The sequence below is a fragment of the Podarcis vaucheri genome (genome assembly GCF_965113315.1).
Source record: "Podarcis vaucheri genome assembly, chromosome: 7".
Lineage (NCBI taxonomy): Eukaryota > Metazoa > Chordata > Lepidosauria > Squamata > Lacertidae > Podarcis > Podarcis vaucheri.
The window spans coordinates 16,421,740-16,446,797 of record NC_138765.1 but is presented as its reverse complement, the minus strand read 5'-3'; the positions used below and the strand labels follow the sequence as shown (position 1 = coordinate 16,446,797).

Below are 25,058 nucleotides of genomic sequence, written 5' to 3'. Positions count from 1 at the left end.
TTGTATTTCCACTTTGTCCATATCATTGCACTTTGATTAGTGGCCTGGAAGAACAGAAAAAGTATATTGTTTATTCTAATTCAATAAGACCCAACACCATGTAAGTGAAAAAACAGAGGCATTTGCTCAGAAGACACCTTTATCCATCAAGGACCCAGCAACTTCCCATAGGCCTTGGATATGATAGCATTAGCTGTCTGTGTACATATTTGTAGCTAATGAGGCCTGCAGTCAGGCACTGAAGAATATGGTTGGCGGTCTCAGCCATTGTGGGAAGAGAGTTTTTTTTTTAAAAAAAAATATCCATATTTACCCATCAATGTGAGGCTGGTGTGAGATTTGTGAAGCATCCTCAAATCAAAACCTGGACTTGCTTTGAGTAATTTTTGCAAAACAAAATATGGTCTACAAGAATAGTATATGGATCAGGTATATGAAGACGAGCAGCAAAGTCAGTCCTCAGGGAATGTGCAGGTGACCTTGGAACGGACACCTCACGGAAGAACCCCGACCAAACCTAAGAGGAGGCGTGTAGTGGTGATAGGGGATTCCCTACTGAGGGGAACAGAAGCAGTGATCTGTGGGCCTGACAAGATGTCTCAGGAAGTGTGCTGTCTCCCCGGGGCTAAGATCCAAGATGTAACTGAACGACTGCAAGGAATCATAAAACCCACTGACAAATACCCCTTCCTCTTGGTTCATGTGGGAACCAATGACACTGCAAGCAATAGCCTCCAGAAGATCAAAAGAGACTACGAGGCTCTCGGCAGGAAATTGAAGCAACTAAATGCACAAATTGTCATCTCATCTGTCCTCCCAGTTGAACGACGTGGCCCAGGGAGAGAGGGAAAAATAGTGGAAGTGAACAGCTGGCTTCGCAAATGGTGTAAACAGGAACGGTTTGGATTCTTAGATCACGGACTGCAGTTTCTTGAAGATGGACTTCTGGCAAGTGATGGGCTGCACCTCACAACGGTTGGGAGGAATGTTTTTGCCAAAAATCTCAGAAACCTCATCAGGAGGGCTTTAAACTGACTAATGTGGGGGAGGGAGACAGTGCTCCTGAAGGTAGAAGTCTATCAATTGATGAAGATGATCATCCAAATGTCATAGACCAAATGGAGCAAACAGCACGCAGACCTAGTGGTGGGAGGAAAAAATCCTTAAATAAGAGACACGGGGGAATGATTAATTGACTTCAATGTCTGTACACTAATGCGCAAAGCATGGGAAATAAACAAGATGAGCTTGAGCTCTTGGTACAGCAAACTAAATATGACATAATAGGCATTACTGAAACCTGGTGGGATAAGTCCCACGATTGGAATGTAATAATGGGGGGATACAATGTATTTCAGAGAAACAGACCAGACAAAAAAGGAGGAGGAGTGGCGTTATATGTCAGGGATGTGTATACCTGTGAAGAGATCCAAGATTTAGAACCTCAAAGCCAAAGTGAGAGCATTTGGGTCAAAATTAAGGGAGAGAAGAATAACAGAGACCTCATTGTGGGAGTTTACTATAGATCCCCAAGCCAAACGGAGGACATAGATGATGCATTCCTGGAACAGATGGCCAAGCATGCAAAAGGAAGGGAGATAGTGGTAATGGGGGACTTCAATTACCCGGATATTTGTTGGATGTCAAACTCAGCCAAGAGCATAAGGTCAAACAGATTCCTCACTGGCCTTGCAGACAACTTCATTGTCCAGAAAGTGGGAGAAGCAACAAGAGGAACAGCCATATTAGATCTGGTCCTAACCAATGTTGATGACCTGGTTAGTGGAGTAGAAGTGGAAGGATCATTAGGCACGAGTGATCATGCTCTTCTGAAGTTTACTATACAGCGGAAAGGAGCAGCCAATACTAGGACTCAATTTATTGACTTTAAGAAAGCCGACTTCATAAAACTTAGGGAAGTGCTGGGTGAGATCCCATGGACAGTAATACTAAAAGGAAAGGGAGTTCATGATGGCTGGGAGTTTGTTAAGAGGGAGATAGTAAAAGCATAACTTCAGGCAATACCAATGAGACGGAAACATGGAAGGTGCCTTAAGAAGCCAGGGTGGCTATCTAAAGAACTTTTAACCGAGTTAAGATTAAAAAGGATGTGTAGAAAAAATGGAAAAGGGGGGAAACCACCAAAGAGGAATTCAAACAAATAGCCAGCACATGTAGACTCATGTGTCTACAAAGTCAGAAAAGCTGAAGCACAGAATGAACTCAGGCTTGCTAGAGAGGTTAAAAGCAACAAATAAGGCTTTTATGGGTATGTCCGTAGCAAAAGGAAGAAGAAAGAAACAGTGGGGTCACTCAGAGGAGAAGATGGTGAAATGCAGACAGGGGACACAGAAAGGGCTGAACTCCTCAATGCCTTCTTTGCCTCAGTCTTCTCCGATAAAGAAAACAATGCCCAACCTGAAGAATTTGGAGCAAATGATTCAGCAGAGGAAACACAGCCCAGAATAACTAAGGAGATAGTACAAGAATACTTGGCTAGTTTAGATGTATTCAAGTCTCCAGGGCCAGACGAACTGCATCCAAGAGTATTAAAAGAACTGGCAGATGTGATCTCAGAACCACTGGCAGTCATCTTTGAGAATTCCTGGAGAACAGGCGAAGTCCCGGCAGAATGGAGGAGGGCAAATGATGTCCCTATTTTCAAAAAGGGGAAAAGAGAGGACCCAAATAATTATCGCCCAGTCAGTCTGACATCAATACCAGGGAAGATTCTGGAGCAGATCATTAAGCAAACAGTCTGTGAGCACCTAGAAAGGAATGCTGTGATCACCAATAGTCAGCATGGATTTCTGAAAAATAAGTCAAGTCAGACTAACCTGATCTCGTTTTTTGATAGAATTACAAGCCTGGTAGATGAAGGGAACGCAGTGGATGTAGCCTACCTTGATTTCAGTTAGGCATTCGACAAGGTGCCCCATAATATTCTTGTAAAGAAGCTGGTAAAATGCAGACTTGATTATGCTACCACTCAGTGGATTTGTAACTGGCTGACTGACCAAACCCAAAGGGTGTTCATCAATGGTTCCTCTTCATCCTGGAGAAGAGTGACTAGTGGGGTGCTACAGGGTTCTGTCTTGGGCCCGGTCTTATTCAACATCTTTATCAATGACTTGGATGATGGACTCAAGGGCATCCTGATCAAATTTTCAGATGACACCAAACTGGGAGGGGTGGCTAACACCCCAGAGGACAGGATCACACTTCAAAACGACCTTGACAGATTAGAGAACTGGGCCAAAACAAACAAGATGAATATTAACAGGGAGAAATGTAAAGTATTGCACTTGGGCAAAAAAATGAGAGGCACAAATACAAGATGGGTGACACCTGGCTTGAGAGCAGTACATGTGAAAAGGATCTAGGAGTCTTGGTTGACCACAAACTTGACATGAGCCAACAGTGTGACGCGGCAGCTAAAAAAGCCAATGCAATTCTGGGCTGCATCAATAGGAGTATAGCATCTAGATCAAGGGAAGTAATAGTGCCACTGTATTCTGCTCTGGTCAGACCACACCTGGAGTACTGTGTCCAGTTCTGGGCACCACAGTTCAAGAAGGACACTGACAAACTGGAACGTGTCCAGAGGAGGGCAACCAAAATGGTCAAAGGTCTGGAAACGATGCCTTATGAGGAACGGCTAAGGGAGCTGGGCATGTTTAGCCTGGAGAAGAGGAGGTTAAGGGGTGATATGATAGCCATGTTCAAATATATAAAAGGATGTCATATAGAGGAGGGAGAAAGGTTGTTTTCTGCTGCTCCAGAGAAGCGGACACCGAGCAATGGATCCAAACTACAAGAAAGAAGATTCCACCTAAACATTAGGAAGAACTTCCTGGTAGTAAGAGCTGTTTGACAGTGGAATTTGCTGCCAAGGAGTGTGGTGGAGTCTCCTACTTTGGAGGTCTTTAAGCAGAGGCTTGACAACCATATGTCAGGAGTGCTCTGATGGTGTTTCCTGCTTGGCAGGGGGCTGGACTCGATGGCCCTTGTGGTCTATTCCAACTCTATGATTCTATGATTCTATTCTATGATGAGAATAAAGTATGGTAACTTAAGTCCGTGAGTAAGAGCTTTTGGATTTATGGTTATATGTTTGTCATTTGTTTTGTGTTTTCTTTTTAGTTTCTTAAGTGTCGTGTGTTTATGTGCTGTAATAAAAAGTTAGTAAAAAGAATAATAAAAAATACCTCTTGGCAAGAAGATGATAGATATATATATAAAGAGAGATTTGTAAAGCATTATAACACTTATTTCAACTGGAAAAGAGAACTATTACTCCGATTCCAATTCCTTCTTCAGTAGCAGAGAAATCTGTTTTTGCACATCCTTGGAAAGTGAAGTCACTCCCACAACCAAAATCAGGAAAAGAAAAGGAAATATTCACATTAGTCATTGACTAGGGCCTTGGAGTTTTGGTTCTGATGGTGAATGAGAATCTTCATGACTTAATTTTTTTAAGTTTATGCTTATTTTTTTTAAATTCTCTTATGTTATAGCTGATTTTTATAGTGTCCAGATCATTAATAGTACTGCACTATTCTGACTTGGTCATACTACATCTGAAATGCTGTGCCCAGTTTTGGGCACCGCAATCTAAGAAGGATATTTAGAAGATGGAACATGTACAGAGGGGACCAACCAAAATGATAAAGGGTCTGGAAACCAAGCCTTATATGGAATAGATGAGGGAGTTGGGTATATTTAGCCTGGAAAGGAGGGAGCCGAGAGGACTCCTTTTCAAAGTCTTAGCCATTGGACTGTGACAATTGACCTCAGGGTTCTGTCCTGTCCTCAGTTATAGTCAACCTTTGCATGAAACTTGGGGGAGAGGAAATGCCACACCAGCTCAGGGAAGGCTAGTTTCTTGGACTGAGTTTAAGATTCAAGTGAGGACAAAATAAATTGCAAATATAATTTCATTCAACAGCAAACTCTCTCTCTCTCTCTCTCTCTCTCTCTCTCTCTCTCTCTCTCTCTGTGTGTGTGTGTGTTTGTGTGTGTGTGTGTAAAAGAGAGAGCATTCTTGAACAGTAGCTGTATTTGTGTCAGAGCACACGGAAATGCCATTTCCCTTCCCGCCACAGCTGTACCTATTTATCTACTCTTATTGGTAGGCTTTCAAACTGCTAGGTTGGAGGAGCTGGGACAAAGCAACGGGAGCTCACACCATAGTGCAAATTCAGACAATTCCAACAGTGAGCTTTGAATTTCAGTATGTCCCTCTTTATCTTTGTTGAGAATAAACATTTCCCATTCCCTGACTTCACAGAAGTATTTGTTTCCAAGTGTTCCCTGTGACATGAGTCCATGGCCTATAAATCACTCCAGGTAAGTCTCTACCTGCATCAGTTCTCTTGTTGGTCCCTCTCTGCTCTCAGTCTCCTAATCGTTCTAGAATGATGAAGGCACTCCTGAAGGCATGCCTTCTCTTGGCCCCACTTTCTGCAGATAAGATGGGGAACATTTAATAATAACTCAAGAGTTTATTTCTTCAGATGTCATACAGTTAAATGATGTCATACAGATAAATAAGGAAATGGCCCACTCCAACATGGAAGCTCCATTTCAGCAGTACACAAAATAGTGGATCTCTCTGTGTGTGTGTGTTTGTGTGTGTGTGTTTATACACACAAAACCATGCATACACAAACACAGGTAGGTGTGGAAACTGGTGGGGGGGGGTGCAAAGGCAAGAGATTGCCAGATGAAAATGTAGGGCATTATTTCAAAGTGCAGGGAAAGTGAAGAAGCATTCCTTTAGTGGGGGAGGTGGAGAAAATATGCCTTAGAAAATAGGACAGAATAATAATTCCATTGGAATGGAGAGTAAAGGTTGCTCAGAAAAAGAAGGAGAAGAAAACAAAGTATGGCCATAGAAGGAAGAAATTAAATACATTTTACAAAGAAAGACAGCTTCAAGTCTACTCCTTGGAACAAATCACATAAACTCACTAGTGAGGATCCAGATGACCTACTATTACTTGGTGTTTGTGGAATTCCCGGGTGCTGAATTTAAGATAGCCAGTGAGCTGTAGTGATTAGAGTGTCAGACAAGGATCCAGGAGACTGACTCCTCCTTGACTGGTTAAGGCAGTTATGATTAGATGGGATCAAGATATTGGACACCCTATAATGCTGAATGAGTGGGAAAACCTATGGAAAAAAACTATGAAGTGTACGACATGTTATAACACTAAAGAAAACATGTTAAATAGACAATAGAGGTATCTAACCCCATCATAGCTCTCAAAGATGTAGAAAAACATAGGAGGATCAGTTTTAATGGATAACGCCTCCATTGCATCCATGTGACCCACAGCCCATTCCATATGGATCTGATATCCAAGCTTTCTCTGAAGGAGAGTCTCCATCACCGTTATTCGGCCCAGACACTGAGATATAGCTCTGAGAGCCTTCTGGCAGTTCTCTCAATTTGAGAAGTGAGTTTAGAGGGAACCAGGCAGAGAAACTTTTTGGTAGTGGTGCCCACACTGTGGAATGACCTCCCAACCTTTACAATACAACTTCTCCTACCTGGGCAGTTATCTTTCCATAAGGGTCAACATTCATGCCAAAATCCAGCATTGCCTGAGATCTGCAAGTGTGGCTTTCTCCTGATTGAAGTGTAGAGTGTTTGAGGACCAGGACATTCGCAGGGAAACCAAAATGCTTGTTTACAAAGCCATTGTACTACCAACCTTACTGTATGCTTGTGCAACATGGACCACTTACAAATGCTATCTCCAAATTCTTGAAAGATTCCATCAATGGTGTCTCTGAAAAAATGTTACACATCACTTGGGAAGACAGGCGAAATAATATCAGTGTACTGGATGGAGCAAAGATCACCAACGTGTCACCAGTGTCAACATCAGCTTTGTTGGACTGCTCATGTTGTGGGAATGCCTGATTATCGTCTTCCAAAGCAACTACTCTATTCCAAACTTAAAAATGGAAAGTGCAATGCTTGTGGTCAACAAAAGATGTTAAAAGACAGTTTCAAGGCAAATCTAAAAAAATGTAGTATAAACACAGACAACTAGGAAATACTGGCCTGCGAGCACTCCAGTTGGAGAACAGCCTTTACCAAAGGTGTCATGGGCTTTGAAGACACTCAAACTCAGGACACAATGGAGAAACGTGCTAAGAGGAAAGCATGCTTGGCAAATCCACACCGTGATCAACTCCTGCCCGGGAACCAATGTCCCCACAGTGGAAGGACATGTGGGTCCAGAATTGGCCTCCACAGTCACTTACGGACTCATTGTTAAAACCGTGTTTATCGAAGACAATCTTATTCAGCTTCAAGTGATTGCCAAAGAAGAAGAAGAAGAATGTTTCTGCATATACTTGAAGCCACCCAGAGCGGCAGGGGTGACCCAGTCAGATGGTTGGGGTAAAAATATTATTGTTATTATTATTAGGAATAAATCTGAGAGGTGTCTATTAACAAGTAATGAGATTATAGAGAAATAATTTAGACAATTCCAACAGTGAGCTTTGGATTTTAATATGTCCCTCTTTATCTTTGTAATGAACAAACAATCCCCATTTCCAGACCTCACTGAACTATTTGTTCCTAAGTGTTGCCTTCGACATGAATCCATGGCCTATAAATCTCTCCAGGCAAGCCTCTACCTGCATCAATTCATTTGATGATCCTTCTCTGCTTTGAGTCTCCTAATCTTTCTAGAATGATGAAGGCACTCCTGAGAGCATGTCTCCTCTTGGCCCTGCTTTCTCCAGGTAAGATGGGGAACATTAAATTGCTTTTAGAGGACACTGAAGAGAACTTGCTGCTTGGGAGGGAAGGGGAGTTGGGAGTGTAGATCAACACCATAGAGAGCAAGGACTGCTGGATTACCAAGAGGAAGTAGGGGAGAGTCTAGTCACGAGTTTATTTCTATTGAGTTCCAGCAAAACACACAAATCAAGGATCTCCCTCTGTGTGTGAGTGTGTGTTTATATATGTTTGTGTGTTTATATACACACAAACACATACAGAGAGAGAGAGAGAGAGAGAGAGAGAGAGAGAGAGAGAGATGGTTAGGTGTGGAAACAGATGGGGGATGTGCAAAGGCAAGAGATGGTCAGATGAAAATGTTGGATATGATTTCAAAATGCAGGGAAAGTGTAAGAAGGTGAACAATCTTTTCTTCAATGGGAGAGGGGGAGAAAATAGGACTTAGAAAATAGGACAGAATAGTAATTCCATTGAAATGGAGAGTAAAAGTTGCTTAGGAAAGGAAAGGGGAGAAAACAAAGTATGGCCATAGCAGGAAGAAATTCAATACATTTTAATAAGAAAAAAACCATCCTCTTGGAACAGATCACAGAAACCCACTGCTGAGGATCCAGTTTTGCTACTACTACTCGTTGATTGTGGAAATCTGGGGAGCTGAATTTAAGAGAGCCAGTTTGCTGCAGTGATGAGAGTGTTAGACAAGGATCCAGGAGGCCAGGGTTTGAATCCCTACTGAGCCACAAAGCTCACTGGGGGATCCTAGACCAGGCACTATCCCTCAGCTTAACCTACCTCACAGGAATCTTCTGAGGATTAAATGGGGAGGGGAGAACCATGTACACAGCCTTGAGCTTGGCTGCAGTTACATAAATTTGAAAAAATTGAAATTGAGAGCAAGCGAAACTGATAGATTTGTTCATCCTTGGTCCCGGATCCTGTCCTCACACTGGCCAACCCATTGACTATGGGAAGCACACAATTAGGACCTCAGCAAAGCTGCAACACTCTGTCTTACTGTGGGTTCCAGCAACTTATGTCTGAAATATGCTACTTTTGATATTGGGGGCAGTACATAGCCATCATGATTTGTAGCCACTGAGAGTCTTCTTCTCAGTCAATTTATGCTCTATTCTAAGCTTGTAACCAAATATTGGGAAGAAAATGTAATTAAGTGGGAGTTGGGATGGGAGGAAAAGTTGGCCATGGGAAAGGGAGGGTTCACCTCCCCACCTCTTGGAAATAATTAAACCAGTGATCTGGTCAATGGCTTCAAGAGCTTTAACTAATGAGTGTTGTACTCATATCATTTCATATTATTCTATTAAAATGCTTATTAAATTGAACCCCTTTTAATTTAAAAGTTTTATTTTTTTTAATAAATTTTTTTATTGGTTTTACAAAAAAATTTTAACAAACAAACACATAAAAAGACATACAAACACATATAGTATTACATAATATTTTTTCAGAAACCTCTTTTCTCAGACTCCCCCATACCTCCCCTTTCTGCATCCACATGTCCAAAGTTTTTTAGCAACTTATATATGTTCCTTTCAACCCTCTGTCATCTTAATCTTATCTTTACTCCAATCTTATATCACTGTAACCCTTTCTTTCTAAGAAACCTTAACATTTTAACATTCATCAAGTTTGTAATAGTCCTTTAGATAGATTTTAAATTTCTTCCATTCTTCTTCTGCCGTCTCTTTCCCCTGATCGCGGATTCTGCCAGTCATCTCAGCCAAAGTCATATAGTCCATCACTTTCATCTGCCATTCTTCCAAGGTGGGTAGATCTTGTGTCTTCCAATACTTTGCGATAAGTATTCTTGCTGCTGTTGTTGCATACATAAAGAAAGTTCTATCTTTTTTTGCCACCAATTGGCCGACAATACCCAGGAGAAAGGCCTCTGGCTTCTTAGGAAAAGTACATTTGAGTACCTTTTTCATTTCATTATATATCATTTCCCAGAAAGCCTTAATCTTCGGGCATGTCCACCAAAGGTGGTAGAAAGTACCTTCAGTTTCTTTACATTTCCAACATTTATTGTCAGGCGTGTGATAAATTTTTGCAAGCTTGACTGGAGTCATGTACCACCTATAGATCATTTTCATAATATTTTCTCTTAAGGCATTACATGCCATAAATTTAATCCCGGTGTTCCACAACCTTTCCCAGTCAGCAAACATAATGTTATGACCAATATCCTGTGCCCACTTAATCATGGCTGACTTAACTGTTTCATCCTGTGTATTCCATTTCAACAGCAAGTTATACATTCTTGACAGATTCTTAGTATTGGGTTCTAACAATTCAGTCTCTAATTTTGATTTTTCCACCTGGAAGCCTATTTTCCTGTCTTGTTTATAGACCTCCATTATTTGATAATAATGGAGCCAGTCTTGTACTTTGGGTTTCAGTTTTTCGTGACTCTTTAATTTCAATTTTTCTCCATCCTGTTCCAAGATCTCACAATACTTTGGCCATCCGACCTCCATATTAAATTTCTTCAATGCCTTAGCCTCCAAAGGTGACAACCATCTAGGGGTTTTGTTTTCCAACAAATCTTTATATCTTATCCAAACATTAAACAACGCTTTTCTGACAATGTGATTTTAAAAGGCACTATGCACTTTGATTTTGTCATACCATAAATATGCATGCCAACCAAATGCATTATTGAAACCTTCTAAATCCAAGATATCTGTATTCTCAAGGAGCATCCACTCTTTCAGCCAGCAAAACGCTGCTGCTTCATAGTACAATTTTAAGTCCGGCAGGGCAAATCCCCCTCTTTCTTTTGCATCTGTAAGTATTTTAAGTTTTATTCTGGGCTTTTTGCACTGCCAGACAAATTTCGCAATGTCTTTCTGCCACCTCTTGAAACAGTCCATCTTGTCAATAATCTGCAAAGTTTGAAACAAAAATAACATTCTAGGCAATACGTTCATCTTAATAACTGCAATTCGGCCTAACATTGACAATTTCAAATTTGACCATATTTCTAAATCTTTTTTAATTTCTGACCAGCATTTTTCATAGTTGTCCTTATACAAATTCAAATTTTTAGATGTCAAATGTACCCCTAGGTATTTCACCTTCTTAACCACCATCAAACCTGTCTCTTCTTGAAACTTGTTCTTCTCCATATCTGTTAAGTTTTTCCCTAAGACTTTAGTTTTTTGTTTATTCAATTTAAATCCAGCTACCTGTCCAAATTGTTGGATTATTTCTAACACCCTTTTCGTACTAGTGTTTGGCTCTTGCAAAGTCAATACAAGATCATCTGCGAATGCTCTTAACTTGTAATGTTTAACTCCGACCTGTACACCTTTAACCTGCTGGTCCTCTCTAATCATATTCAGCAACACCTCCAGAACCGATATAAAAAGCAATGGGGAAATTGGGCACCCCTGTCGTGTTCCTTTTTCTATCTTGAGTTCCTCAGTTATTACATTATTTACAATCAACTTAGCTTTTTGTTCAGAATATATTGCACCCATACCATTCTGAAATCCTTGCCCTACCCCCCTCCCATGAAGATTCTTTTTCATAAAGCTCCAAGAGATATTGTCAAAGGCTTTCTCCGCGTCCACAAATATCAAAACTGCTTTAGTATTTATATTCACCTCTAACTTTTCCAAAATGTCTATTATATTCCTAACATTGTCTGATAGGTGTCTTTTTGGGAGAAAGCCTGCTTGGTCCCTATGAATCTTCTCCATCAATACTTTTTTAAATCTTTTTGCTAAAATGTCTGCAAAAATTTTGTAATCCACATTAAGTAATGATATTGGGCGGTAGTTCTTCAGTTGAGTCTTTTCAGTCTCTGTCTTTGGTATGAGTGAAATGTACGCTTCTTTCCACGATTCAGGTGCCCTTTTTCCCTCTAAGATCTCGTTGCAAACTTCCTTTAACGGTTGTATCAACCACTCCTTCAAAGATTTATAATATCTGGAAGTCAGTCCATCTGGCCCTGGAGATTTGCCCAATTGCATGTTCTGAATGGCACCCTCTATCTCTTGTTCTGTTATTCTCTGGTTCAAGTCCACCTTACTTTGATGAGAGATCTTTTGTAATCCAAATTTACTAAGGAATTTGTCTATATCTTCTTCATTTTGTAACCCTTGGGAATAAAGTTTTTTAAAATAACTCAAAAAGCAATTTCTAATCTCATTGGGTTTAGATATGTTCTTTCCGTCCACTTCTAGGCTTGTAACTGTATTTAGTTTTTGCCTTTTCTTCAGTTGCCATGCCAAAAGTTTGCCACATTTATCTGCCGATTCAAATGTCTTCTGTTTCATTTGCTTTATCTTCCATTCTATCTCTTGGTTCATCAATTCCATATATTGTGTTTGGTATAACTTGATCTCTCTCAATATCTCCTGGGACTTTGGTTTTGACCTTAATTTTTTCTCTCCTTCCTTTATCTTTTCCAGAATTTTTTCCTTTTTTTCATTCTGCTTTCTCTTCCTTATTGAATTTTGTTGAATCAAAAAACCTCGCATCACAGCTTTACTTGCGTCCCAGATCACTCTCTTTTCCACATCGCCCTTTAGATTTATTTCAAAATAGTCCTTTAGGGTTTTTTGGGCCTTCATGTGGATCTCCTTATCTCGAAACAGGGCGTCATTCATCCTCCATCTAAACTGACCAGTTGATGTAAGTTTCATTTCCATCTTCACGGCGTTATGGTCGGAGCAGGTTTTTGGGCAGATTTCTACCTTCTTAATCTTTGGAGCCATTCCACTAGTAACCCAGATTTGATCAATTCTGGTCCAGGTCATCTTTGCTTGGGAGAAAAAGGTTCCCTCTCTCTCAAGGGGGTTCCTTGTTCTCCATATGTCTATTAAGTCCATGTTTTCCATCATTTCAATTAATTTAAAAGTTTTAATTCACTATCACCTCCTCCTCTGGGTCTCATTAAGCAAACCACGACACCAAATAATAATAATGGTAATGGTAATAATAATTTATGAAGTAATCTTTTGCTCCTGTCCTCAGCATTAGCTAGGAAGTGCATAATTGCCTATAACAGGACTGGACTGACAGATCATGGCTATGCAGAAATAACTTGTGACTCCAACCAAGATTCCTGTGTTGCTAGTGCTCTGCGAACAAATATAAGTAAGACTTTGTCTTTTGCTATTGGATTAGATCCAGGTTAAGGTAGGTGCATTTTAAGGGTTCTACTAGCATATAGAAGTCTATGCTAGTCTAAAGTGAGGTGAGGAAACTGTGAGACTTCAGCTGTAGATAAATTAGGACTACCATCAGCCTCCGCTAGCCTGGCCACTAGTCAGGGAAGATGGGAGATGTAGTTCAACAACATCTGAAGTAAGGAATGGCTTGCATATGAAAATGGGGAATCTAACATCACCTGATCACAACCAGTGGCCGAATCTGGGGGCTGATCGCCAAGCTTGAAGAACTCGATTTGCATCAACCAGAAATCCCTATTGACCCACACCAGTGAATTCCAGGTTAGTTTTGGTTAGCAAAATAGGACAATAAGCCTGGAATATAAACTGAACATCCCCTTTGCCATAAATTACCTTAAAATTAAGAGTCCTTTCACAGATCTATAAAAACTATTCAAAAGCTGTGTCTTGCATTGGGAACAAGAGTTCAGGGAAGCATTTTTCCCAACCTGCAAACTGTTACAATCAACAAGTAGAGAGAGTGCAGTGTATGTCACATGCATTATCAGATTCATAGAGGAAGGCATGAGTCTTCGTGCTACAATTTTGACCTGAAATGAAGTTCTGCATACATTCCATTGCCAAATTTAATAATAATTTTCCATATTGTCAGTTTGAAATGGTCTTGATTCAGGCAACGTAGAAACCTGGAACCATTACAATGAATGTGCCTTAGACGCAATAAATCTGCATCCCGCCCCCGCCCCCCGAACTAAATATTTCTTTCAAATTCTTTTTCATAGTGGATCCCCGAGTGCAACTTTTGAATAAGTGCTCATCATCCCACTATTGCTTCTCAGGTGATTACAGCTTCACAGCAGCAGATGGCAAATTCTTTCAGATGAAGAGGCACTGCTGCAACACTGATCTGTGTAACAGTGAAACTCTCAGCCGTAAGTTTCTGCATCATTTTAGAATCCTTTTCTTAAAGGAAATAATGTTTTTATTGGATTTTCTGCAAGGGTAACAAGCATCACATATAAACAAAAGAGAACAAACACTACATCAAAAAATTAAAGAAGAAAAAGAGAAAAGAAAAGAAAATCTTTTTAAACTGCATATCCTTTCTACTCCAAATTTGTATTTTAACCTCAAGTTTCCTGTACCCTCTCTAATATTACAAGTGTTTTTAAAAACCTGCCAGTGTATTAAGATGTTTACAGTACTTTTGTAAATATATAATAAACATTTCCCATTCTTTTTAAAATTTCTCATCATCTTGGTTTCTGAGCTTTCCAATTAATTTCACCATTTCAGCATAGTCCATTAACTTGGTTTGCCCGTCTTCTTTGGTAGGGATTGCTTCCTCTTTCCATCTTTGGGCTAGAAATGTCTGGGCGGCCGTTGTAACATACATAAACAATTTCTTCTGGTCTTTTGGAACCTCTGCTCCTATAATACCTATTTAAATGGCTGCTGGTTTTTTGTTTTACAAAAGTTACTCTAAATATTTTTTTCATTTCATTATACAGTGGACGCTCGGGTTGCGAACGTGATCCATGCAGGAGGCACGTTGGCAACCTGCAGTGGCGTGTCTGTGCACATGTTGGTTGCGATTCGGCGCTTCTGCACATGTGCAAAGCGCAATCTAGCGATTTGGTGAAGCCCTGGATCCTTAGTATATTAGCAGTACTCAGAGAACCTGAGCCTCATTCATTTTTTTTTTTAATAATATTTTTATTGTTTTTTTCCAGATAGAAATTGTTCAGCAAGCCACACAGAAAGCTTATGCATTTACAAAAAGAAAAAGGAAAAAGACAGAAAAAGAAAAGAAATTAGTTGTTTCCATGCTTGTTCCAGTCCACTATCGAACTTCCCCACGTCTCCCCCGCATTGCATTCTTAACAAATAAATTTTCAACAAATTATATCCTTGTTTCATACGTTTCTTTCTTTTGCCTTAAAGCTTACTTTTTGGTTTAAATTACATATTGTCATATTACTTTAATCAGCCAATATAATTATCTTTCCAACCTTTAAACATTTATTCTTTTCATTAATTCATTATTTAATTTCATTGTCCTTCACTCTCATTGCTGAAGCTGTTTTCTCCAAGTCGTGCGGAATCTTATAATTCATATAATTTGTAAAACTTTTGCAAATAGTCCTTAAATTTTTTCCACTCCTCCTCCATTGCTTCTTCTCCCAAGTCTCGGATCCTGGCAGTCATCTCAGCCAATTCCATGTAGTCCATCAGCTGCGTTTGCCATTCTTCCAGTGTGGGCAAATCTTGAGTCTTCCAGTATTTTGCTATAAGAATCCTAGCTGCTGTAGTTGCATACATAAAAAACGTTCTATCCTTCTTTGACACCTTTTGTCCGACAATGCCCAAGAGGAAGGCCTCTGGTTTCTTAGGGAAGGTGTACTTAAACACCTTTTTTAACTCATTATATATCATTTCCCAGAAGGCCTTCACCCTAGGGCATGTCCACCACAGGTGAAAGAATGTCCCTTCGGCCTCTTTACACTTCCAACATCTATTATCAGTCAAATGGTATATCTTTGCTAGTTTGACTGGGGTCATGTACCACCTGTATATCATTTTCATAATGTTTTCTTTCAGGGCATTACATGCCGTAAATTTCATACCGGTGGTCCATAACCTTTCCCAGTCTTCAAACATGATGTTATGCCCAATATCTTGAGCCCACTTTATCATGGCCGATTTAACTGTCTCATCCTGAGTATTCCATTTAAGCAGCAAGTTATACATTCTAGACAGTAACTTAGTCCTAGGTTCTAACAATTCTGTCTCTAGTTTCGATTTTTCCACCTGAAAACCTGTATTTTTTTTATCCGTCTTAAATACCTCTTGAATTTGGGCATAATGAAACCAATCTTGCACCTTGTCTTTTAATTTTTCAAAACTCTGTAATCTCCAGTTGTCTCCAATTTTTTCTATTATTTCGCCATATGTCGGCCAGCCGGCCTCCATATTGGATCTTTTCCGCGCCTTGGCCTCCACTGGTGAAAGCCACCTCGGGGTCTTACTTTCTAACAAGTCCTTATATTTTGTCCAGACTATAAAAATTGCTTTTCTGACAATATGGTTTTTGAACATTTTATGTGTTTTTACCTTGTCGTACCACAAATAGGCATGCCATCCTAAAGAATTGTTAAACCCTTCCAGATCTAGGACATCAGTGTTCTTGAGTAAAAGCCAATCTTTCATCCAGCAGAAGGCTGCAGCTTCATAATATAACCTTAAGTCTGGCAGGGCAAACCCCCCTCTTTCTTTTGCATCAGTTAATATTTTAAACTTTATTCGGGGCTTTTTGCCCTGCCAAACAAACTTCGAAATATCCTTCTGCCACTTCCCAAAACATTCCACTCTGTCCACGATCTGTAAGGTTTGAAACAAAAATAACATCTTTGGCAACACATTCATTTTTATCGCTGCTATTCGGCCCAACAAGGAAAGTTTCAATCTTGTCCAAATTTCTAGATCTTTTTTCACCTCTGTCCAACATTTTTCGTAATTATCTTTAAACAAATTCAAGTTTTTTGAAGACAAGTTAATCCCCAGGTATTTTACCTTTTTCACCACATTTAGTTCTGTTTCCCTCTGAAACCCATCTATTTCCAAAGATGTCAAGTTTTTACCCAATACCTTGGTTTTTTGTTTGTTCAACTTAAATCCTGCCACCCGACCAAACTCCTGAATCAATTCTAGAACTCTTTTTGTACTAGATTCTGGCTCCTGTAATGTCAAAACCAAATCATCTGCGAAAGCTTTCAGTTTATATTGTTTCTCTCCGACCTGTATACCTTGTACCTGCCGGTCCTTCCTAATCATATTCAAGAGCACCTCCAGGACCGAAATAAATAATAAGGGGGAGAGAGGGCACCCTTGACGTGTTCCTTTTTCAATTTGAAACTCTTCTGTCACCACATTGTTCACTATCAACTTAGCTTTCTGTTCTGAATATATTGCCTCTAAACCGTTTTCAAATCCCCGTCCCACTCCCATCCCTTCCAAATTTTTCTTCATAAACCTCCAGGAAATGTTATCGAAGGCCTTCTCCGCATCAATAAAGATTAACACTGCTTTGGTGTTAATGTTAGTTTGCAAAAGTTCCAAGACATCAATAATGTTCCTGGTATTATCATACAAATGTCTACCTGGGAGAAAGCCTGCCTGGTCCTTATGAATTACTTCATTCAAAACCTTTTTAAATCTATTTGCCAAAATGTCTGCAAATATTTTGTAATCCACATTAAGGAGTGAGATGGGACGGTAATTCTTTAGTTGAGTCTTTTCAGATTCCACTTTAGGAATCAATGTAATGAAAGCTTCTTTCCACGTTTCTGGTGCTCTCCCTCCATCCATAATCTGGTTGCAAACCTCCATTAAGGGTTGTGTCAAATAGTCTTTTAGTATCTTATAATACTTGGAGGTAAGTCCGTCAGGGCCTGGAGATTTGCCCAATTGCATATTCTGAATGGCAACCTCAATTTCCTGTTGTGTTATTCTATAATTCAAGATTGATCTCTTTTCCTGAGAAAGTTCTGGTAGGCCATTGGTTTTCAAAAATTGATCCATCTCAAACACTTCCTCGGGTCCTTGCGTATACAGTTTTTTAAAATATTTCTGGAAACACTTTCTAATTTCACCTGGTTTCTGGATGTTTTTCCCTTCAACCTCTAGATTGGTAACATAGTTCAATTTTTGTCTTTTCTTCAACTGCCATGCTAGCAGTTTCCCACATTTATTCGCTGATTCAAAAGATCTTTGTTTCATTTGTTTAATTTTCCATTCCACTTCTTGATTTATCAATTTCATATATTGTGCTTGATGGAATTTAATTTCTCTCAGAATCTCTTTTGATTTCGGGTTAGATCTCAGTTTTTTCTCGCCATCTTTTATTTTCTCTAATATCTTATCCTTTTTTCCATTCCAGAGCTTTTTCTTGATTGTGTTCTGTTGTATCAGAAACCCTCTCATTACAGCTTTGCTTGCGTCCCAGATTGTTCTCTTTTCCACCGAGGTGTTCAAATTTATTTCAAAATAGTCTTTTAAAGCTTTTTGGGCCTTCTTTACAATCTCTTGATCTCTTAACAGGTTGTCATTCATTTTCCATCTGAAGGAACCGGCTGGAGTAAATCTTAATTCCAATTTCAGAGCGTTATGGTCGGAGCAGGTTTTTGGGCAGATTTCCACTTTTACAGTCTTAGGTGCCAGCCCTCTAGTTACCCAAATCTGGTCGATTCTTGTCCAAGATAGGTGGGCCTCAGAGAAGAACGTTCCCTCTTTACCAAGGGGGTTCCTTGTCCTCCAAATATCAATCAAATCCATGTTGTCAGTCAGTTCAAAAAAGGTTTTAGGTAGTCTGCCGTCTTTAGTCAAATTTTGATTCTACGACTTGTCCATTAAAGTAGAGACCACTCCATTCATATCTCCCATCATAATGATGTTAGTATAGTCCAGATAGTCCAGCAATGTCTCATGCAGTTTCTTATAAAATTCCGATTTCCCCTCATTTGGTGCATAAATTCCTAATATCAAAACTTTTTCACCCTGAGTTTGTATTTCAATTGCCAAAATTCGTCCATATTCATCTTTAAACAAAAATTTTGGTGACAAATTCTCCTTTGCATAGATCACTACGCCTCTTTTTTTGACTCTGTCCGATGAAATAAATTCTTGGCCCAATCTTTTATTTATTAATACTTTCCTTTGGAGTCTTGTCACATGTGTTTCCTGAAGACAGATTATATCCAAATGTTCTTTTTTCAAAATATGAAAAATCTTTCTTCTTTTCTCCGGGGAATTTGCGCCATTAATATTCCAGCTGTACAACTGCAGAGACATCCTGGGTCGATCTGTTGTTACTCTTTATGGGGTGTCCTCCTTTTCTTTCGAGCCCGAGGGCAAAGATGATGGATCTACTCCAAGCGGTGGTGGTGGCCAAGGGATCGTTATCCCCTTCTGTAGGTCCTCTCCGTGGTCGTGCAGGAACTTCTGGGAATCTTCTTGCGTTTTGATTTTAATTTTCTTTCCCTTGTATGTAAATGATAACCCTTGAGGGAACTCCCACCTATAAGGTATCCCGTTGCCTCTCAGTAATCTTGCTAGGTCCGTGTAGACAGCTCTGAGGTCCAAAAGTTGTTTTGGTATATCCTTGTAAATTTCAGCTTTCCTATCTTGGAACTCAAGTGGTTTCTTAAAATGAAGGTCTAATATCTTGTCTCTCTCCTGTTTTGATCTCAAAATAATCAAGCAGTCCCTGGGTCTGTCCTTCCTTGTTACTCTTCCCAATCTAAATGCAGTTGATATTTTAAAGTCCTGATCAACTTTTATATCCCAGAATTTAGAAAACTCCTCTGTCAAATAACCAGTCAAATCTTCTTTCTCTGATTCTGGGATAAAGCGAATTCTCAAATTATTTTCCCGGTTTCTCAATTCGATCAAAGACAGGTAAGCCTGCTGGTCACTGATATGTTTATGTAGTGGCCTTACTTCTCCCTTTATTTCCTGAATTTCTTTATTTGCTTGTTCAGCTTTTGAATTTGCAGCTTCAGCTAATTTCCGATTTTGTGATACAGTATCTTTAAGATCTCCAATTGCTTGTGAGTGTTGTGTCACTTGTTCAGTAAGTTTGGTGATGGAGGATGTGGCTAAGTCAATTTTAGCCGTCTGTTCGTCCACTTTCTTATTTAGGATTGCAAATTGGTCCATCATCTGTTTCAATAAAGTGGACTCAGCTCCTCCTGCAGCCATACCCTCTGATGCAGTTTGATCAGCTTCGTCTAATACCGCAGGGACGGATGATCTGCGTGCTTGGGTTGTCAAGGTTGTTTGCAAAAGTTGTCCCTTCCCTGCTTTCGCTTTTGCTGCAGCCCTTGTTTTCGGCGGGCCACTCATTCCACACCTGTCTCTGACTCAAGGTCAAATTGTCAATCTTCCCATAGGAAAGGCAGTCCCACAGTTGCCAAAGAAAACCACAGAGAGACAAAATAAAGTTTGTTCCCAGGCAATTGTAAATCCAAAACTCCACTAGAGGGAGTATTGTAGCAGTTCAGTAAGGAAAAGAAGAAACTTGTCCGCCATTTAAAGTCCCTGCAGTTCCACAAAGTTTAAACAAGTATTTTTTTAAGAAAGGGAAAAGGAAAAATAAGCCTTTACCCACTTCTTTAGAGCTTACAGAGTAACCACAAATCGTCACAAAGTCCACAAGGTGCCTGATACAGTTTTTAAAAGTTGTCCTCCAGAGCGCCCAAAGTATCAAGTTCCACTTTAGATACAGTTTCCGCAGCCACAGATTCCCTTCGCTCTGCCAGCCCGATACTGGGTATCTCAGGATTTGTAATCCACTAAGGAGGAGAGAGTTCCCAACTTGTTCAATACCGTAGAAATTAAAAAAAAGAAAGACTTGCCTTTTATTTTATCAGTTTCCGTTCACGCACGATGGTTTCAGTTTTTAAATCCCTTTAAAGCGCTTCCCGCTGTCAGTTCTTTGTCTTTGATCTTTAAGCAACGCAGAGAGACGGACTTCCTTTTTTTCGTCTCTCGCTTTCAGCCGAAATTCAAGAATTTGTAATCCCAAAGAAAGAGTAATCCTTACTCACGAGTAGATGTTTTGGAGTCCAATTCAAAGGAAGAAAGGTCGGCGCTCATCGGCAGCAGCCGCGCGGCTTCACTCCAGCAGAAAGAGCGATGAACCCACAGCACCGCTTCCCCTCCGCGCTTCCGGAACCCCTTACGGGGTCCCTTCTTCGTTTTGGGGGTCGCTTCAGGTGCCCGCCGGGTCCCACGGCCACGAGCTCACTCTGCTCGTGGTTTATCTTCGTGGATCGTCGCTGTGCCGTAGCGCACGATCCTTTTCTGCGGAGCCCCTCTTCAGCAGCTGAAGAGGACCGCCATTGCCGTTCGCGCCGCCTCCGGAAGTCTGCGAACCTGAGCCTCATTCAAATGGGGTGAGACATCCCCAGATAGATCAGGTTCAGTTGAGCAGCTCCAGGACTATTAGGGTCTCTCAAGGGGGGTAGAGGCAGGCAGGATGGAGAGGCAGGCATGAGGAGAAATTGTGAAAAAGATGGACCTACTGGGCAGCTGAAAAGGGATGGGTTGTCTTTCCAAAAAGGCCTTTCCTTCTTCCTGCCCCTTGTAGCAGCAACCTGCAGAATCAGATCCTCCTTCTGATAGGTGGGAGGATCTGATCCTGCACAGTGCCAGTGCCCCTTGTCCCAGCCATATTTTTACTGGATGTTAAGATGTTGTTACACATCACCCCTATATCCAAGGGATTTGAGGTTCTAGGGGTACCAGGCATGCTTCAACCCAGGGTCTGTGTTTCTTGTGGGACCAAAATACACAGCTGACATTGTGGTGCCTTTATGATTTATTTTTTATTTATAAATATATACAACCTGAATCCTACAATGAAGGTGTCCACAACAAGGAGTTCTGTCCCTCTCATAGGCACAGTAGCATTCTTGTTTTGGAAGCTTGTCTTTTCCTGAGAACGGTCACATCCCTCATATTCTAATAAAACTTAACCCTATTACACAGGGAGCAGCCTCCGTTCCTTTGAGGTGTTGCTGTGCTAATCTGTTATTTTAATGACCGACTTCTGCAGATGGTCACCTCACAAGTAGATTGCTTCTGACATAAATCAAGATAATTTGCTAGAATCAAGAGGTGTCTAACAAGCCAAAATTAAGACGTTGGCCTAGGTTAATTAACTCAGTGGGTAAGTCCCCCCAAAAAGACCTGTGCCAAGAATACAAAGTTTCGGTAACGGGTAAAGGGGACCCCTGACCATTAGGTCCAGTCATGACCGACTCTGGGGTTGTGGTGCTCATCTCACTCTAAAGGCCAAGGGAGCTGGCGTTTGTCCACAGACAGCTTCTGGGTCATGTGGCCAGCATGACTAAGCCACTTCTGGCAAACCAGAGCAGTGCACAGAAACACCGTTTACCTTCCCGCCGGAGCGGTACCTATTTAACTACTTGCACTTTGACATGCTTTCGAACTGCTAGGTTGGCAGGAGCAGGGACCAAGCAACGGGAGCTCACCCCGTCACAGGGATTCAAACCACTGACCTTCTGATCGGCAAGTCCTAGGTTCTGTGGTTTAACCCACAGCACCACCCGCGTCACTCAATACAAAGTTTAAGACACCTTTATAACATTCCCTATGCTTTTTAGCCTGTGAACGATCTATTTCAAACAGAATAATTGGATACCTAGGCTCATGAACAGTTTATGGTCCCTTCAAGTTAACGTTCAATTTTTTCAAATATTGACCTTACAACCCACATAGTTTATCCAAGTGTCCTCCTAAATCAGCCTTTGCTGGTCCTGGTCAGTCTTTTAATTGGCAAAATAAGTGAATTATCACACACAGATACAAAAACAGACAAAACCATTAACATGCTCCGTATATTTGTGATCTTGGCAGTTCCTGATGGGAACATGATGGTTGAAAATGGTCTGTGGTGTCCATCCTGCTTCTCCAAAGGAAACAAAAAGTGTAAAAGTGAGAAGACCGTCAACTGCCTTGAGAATGAGACCAAGTGTGTGGATTTTAAAGGAGTTTTCACTAGAGGTAACACTGCTACTCAAACAGGGGGGAAAGGCCTAGTCTTCGGCTGGGTCATAGAGACTCCCTCCTGTTTTCCTTCTCGCCCCCCCCCCCCTTTCCCTTTCATGTTGCTGGAAAAGTGAGAGGGAACACATCTCTCACTGGTCCCACTCTGCACCCTTCCTTAGTGTTTTGCCTGCCTGGACTGTGTCTTTTATCTCTCATAATGCCACTGGCTTGTACAGAAGGAGGGTTAAAAGTGAGATATGCATATAAAATACCCTTCCAAACAAAAGTAAAAAGTGTATTGATTGCTCCACCCCAGTTGCATCTGAATCTCTCCACCAATGAGATGCAGTCCAGGACAAACTATGTCCCTCTTGCTCAAAAAACATATTTATTATGTAAAATGAATGTAATAGATTTCCTTAAATTCTGTGACAATGAGCAGTATCTGGCTAACTCAGACCATCAGTGCAAGGATTTACAGTTGTGCAACCGAATATCTGGGCTCTTCTGCCTGCATGTGCTCTGTTTCCTCCCAAAATCTGCTCCACAATTGTGGAAACTCCCAGAATGGTTTTAGGGGATACACAGGGGGAGGAAAAGAGGCAGGCTATGTTCCTTTCCAAAAGCATACATCATTTTGCCGATGTCATGAGTTAGCTACATTCATAAAAATATAAAGCACTTTATACGCATTACAACATTATGGAATTGATATTGTGGTGTCCCACCTTTCACCAATGGGATTTCCATGTATGAAGTTTACAACTTTTTTGATCCAGTCTTAGATGCATAGCTCCAAATCAACATAGTTTTGAGGAATAATGATGGGTTTTTTTGGGGGGGGATTGCCAAATCCCTCCTTTCTGAAAAGAAGAGGGAATTTGGAATGAATGGAGGAGGGGCATATGGGCTGATTTGCCCTATGAGGGAAGAGGCAGAGTCTAGGCCATTTGAACTGCCTTTGCCATACATTCTTTCTTCTCATCCTTCTCATCCTTCTCCTGCCCTTTACACCTGGGCTTTTGCTAGTTTCTCTTTTGAGGGTTGAGTAAGAATTCTGAGGGGAGTTCCTGATTGGCTCTTGGGATTCCCCCTTTTCACCTACTTCATGTTAGTTTGAAATGAAAATAGATATGGTAAAATAAAAGGAGGATCCTCTGGATGCTTAGATGATAGTGGGGCAATGAGGGAGCCTCAGTGAACATCCAACCATCCTGAGAGACAATGGAGTGCACCCCCAGCTTGTTTAATGCCACATCCACATACTCAAGGCTTGTTTTCAAATCCTCTAATTTCAATATATTTTATAAATATAGCCTGTTTATTAATAATCTTCATTTCTTGAGACTCCTTTGGGTATGATGGCAATTTTGAATTACATAAGGGTTATTTTTTTACCCAAACTACTAATGGTGAAAATTATGAAACCCAGCCAGATGGGTGGGGTATAAATAATAAATTAGTAGTAGTATTATTATTGTATATTCATCTTTGGATGAAATTATAATATTGTTCAGATTTCTGAAATATACATATTTTAAAATTAACTTATTAAATTCTTATTCACCATCACAGGTACCATCTTTTAGTCCCTGGGTAAAGGACTAATGTCAGCATTTCTTCCCTTTTTTTCAGCTCTTTTTATCGCTGACAATTTTTCTTTCCAAGGCTGTGGAACAACAGATTTTTGTGGCATCCGAAAAAAAGGAAAGAAAGTTGGAGCAGGAATATATGCCCTTTTAGTTGCGCGAGAAAGATGTTATAATGCTTCACGAATATCACACCAGCCTGAACATGAAGGGTAATTTGCACAGTGTAGGCAATGAGGGGGAACTGGAGGCCTAGTGGTGAAATTCAGGACTCAGGAAGTCTAGTTCTTTCTTTTTTGCTTTTGGTGGAGATAAAGGGAAGCAAGTGGCAGAGAAAAAGGGGTCAGAATGTGGGGGGGGGGGTTCTAACTTCAAAGAGCCTTGTAGTGTATCATTAAAAAGCAGTTAAGTTTTCATTATGATTATTACAATACAAAATAAATGGTTATGGGAAATAAAATGCTGGTTCTTGGATGTTTCTTTCAGATACAAATGTGATTAATATTTATTGGTTTAGCCGAAGATATTACAAAAGAAAAAATACATAAAAGAGGATAAAAACATAATAAAATACATTACACAATTATAATTATAATTAAAATACATTCTACAATTTAACTCGGGGCATCTTTTCAACTCCGGCACCTCTCAGGTGGGTGCCATTACCATTTTAAGAGAACAAGGAAGAATTCCATGGTGAGCTCTTGCACCTGTAAATCTAGAAAAAATAGCACTGATCCCAACATACTATTCCCATTATAATCATCCTGTCTTTTTATAATTAAGTTTTAGTTTTTCTTCCATTACCAATTGATTTAAAACACCAAGTCTTCTTTCAGATGAATACTTTGGAATGGAGAAGCATGTAGGTTGAAAGTTACAGGACCCTTGGGGCAATCATGGCGGAACTTCAGTATCAGGATTCAGGTCCAGTTTTCCAGTCAATGGTGTATCATTCCTGGACTCAGT

General features: G+C 40.4%; 1 protein-coding gene across 1 annotated transcript in view; it reads left to right on the top strand.

The window, feature by feature from the left end:
- Positions 1-12,846: 12,846 nt before the first annotated feature.
- Positions 12,847-25,058, top strand: part of LOC309537978 (phospholipase A2 inhibitor and Ly6/PLAUR domain-containing protein-like) — a 31,715-nt gene continuing 19,503 nt past the window's right edge. The window contains exons 1-3 of the mRNA XM_082233155.1: positions 12,847-12,892; positions 13,710-13,859; positions 22,369-22,515. Coding sequence (XP_082089281.1) covers position 12,892; positions 13,710-13,859; positions 22,369-22,515 — 298 coding nt within the window. The 5' untranslated portion in view covers positions 12,847-12,891. The remainder of the gene's footprint in view (positions 12,893-13,709; positions 13,860-22,368; positions 22,516-25,058) is intronic.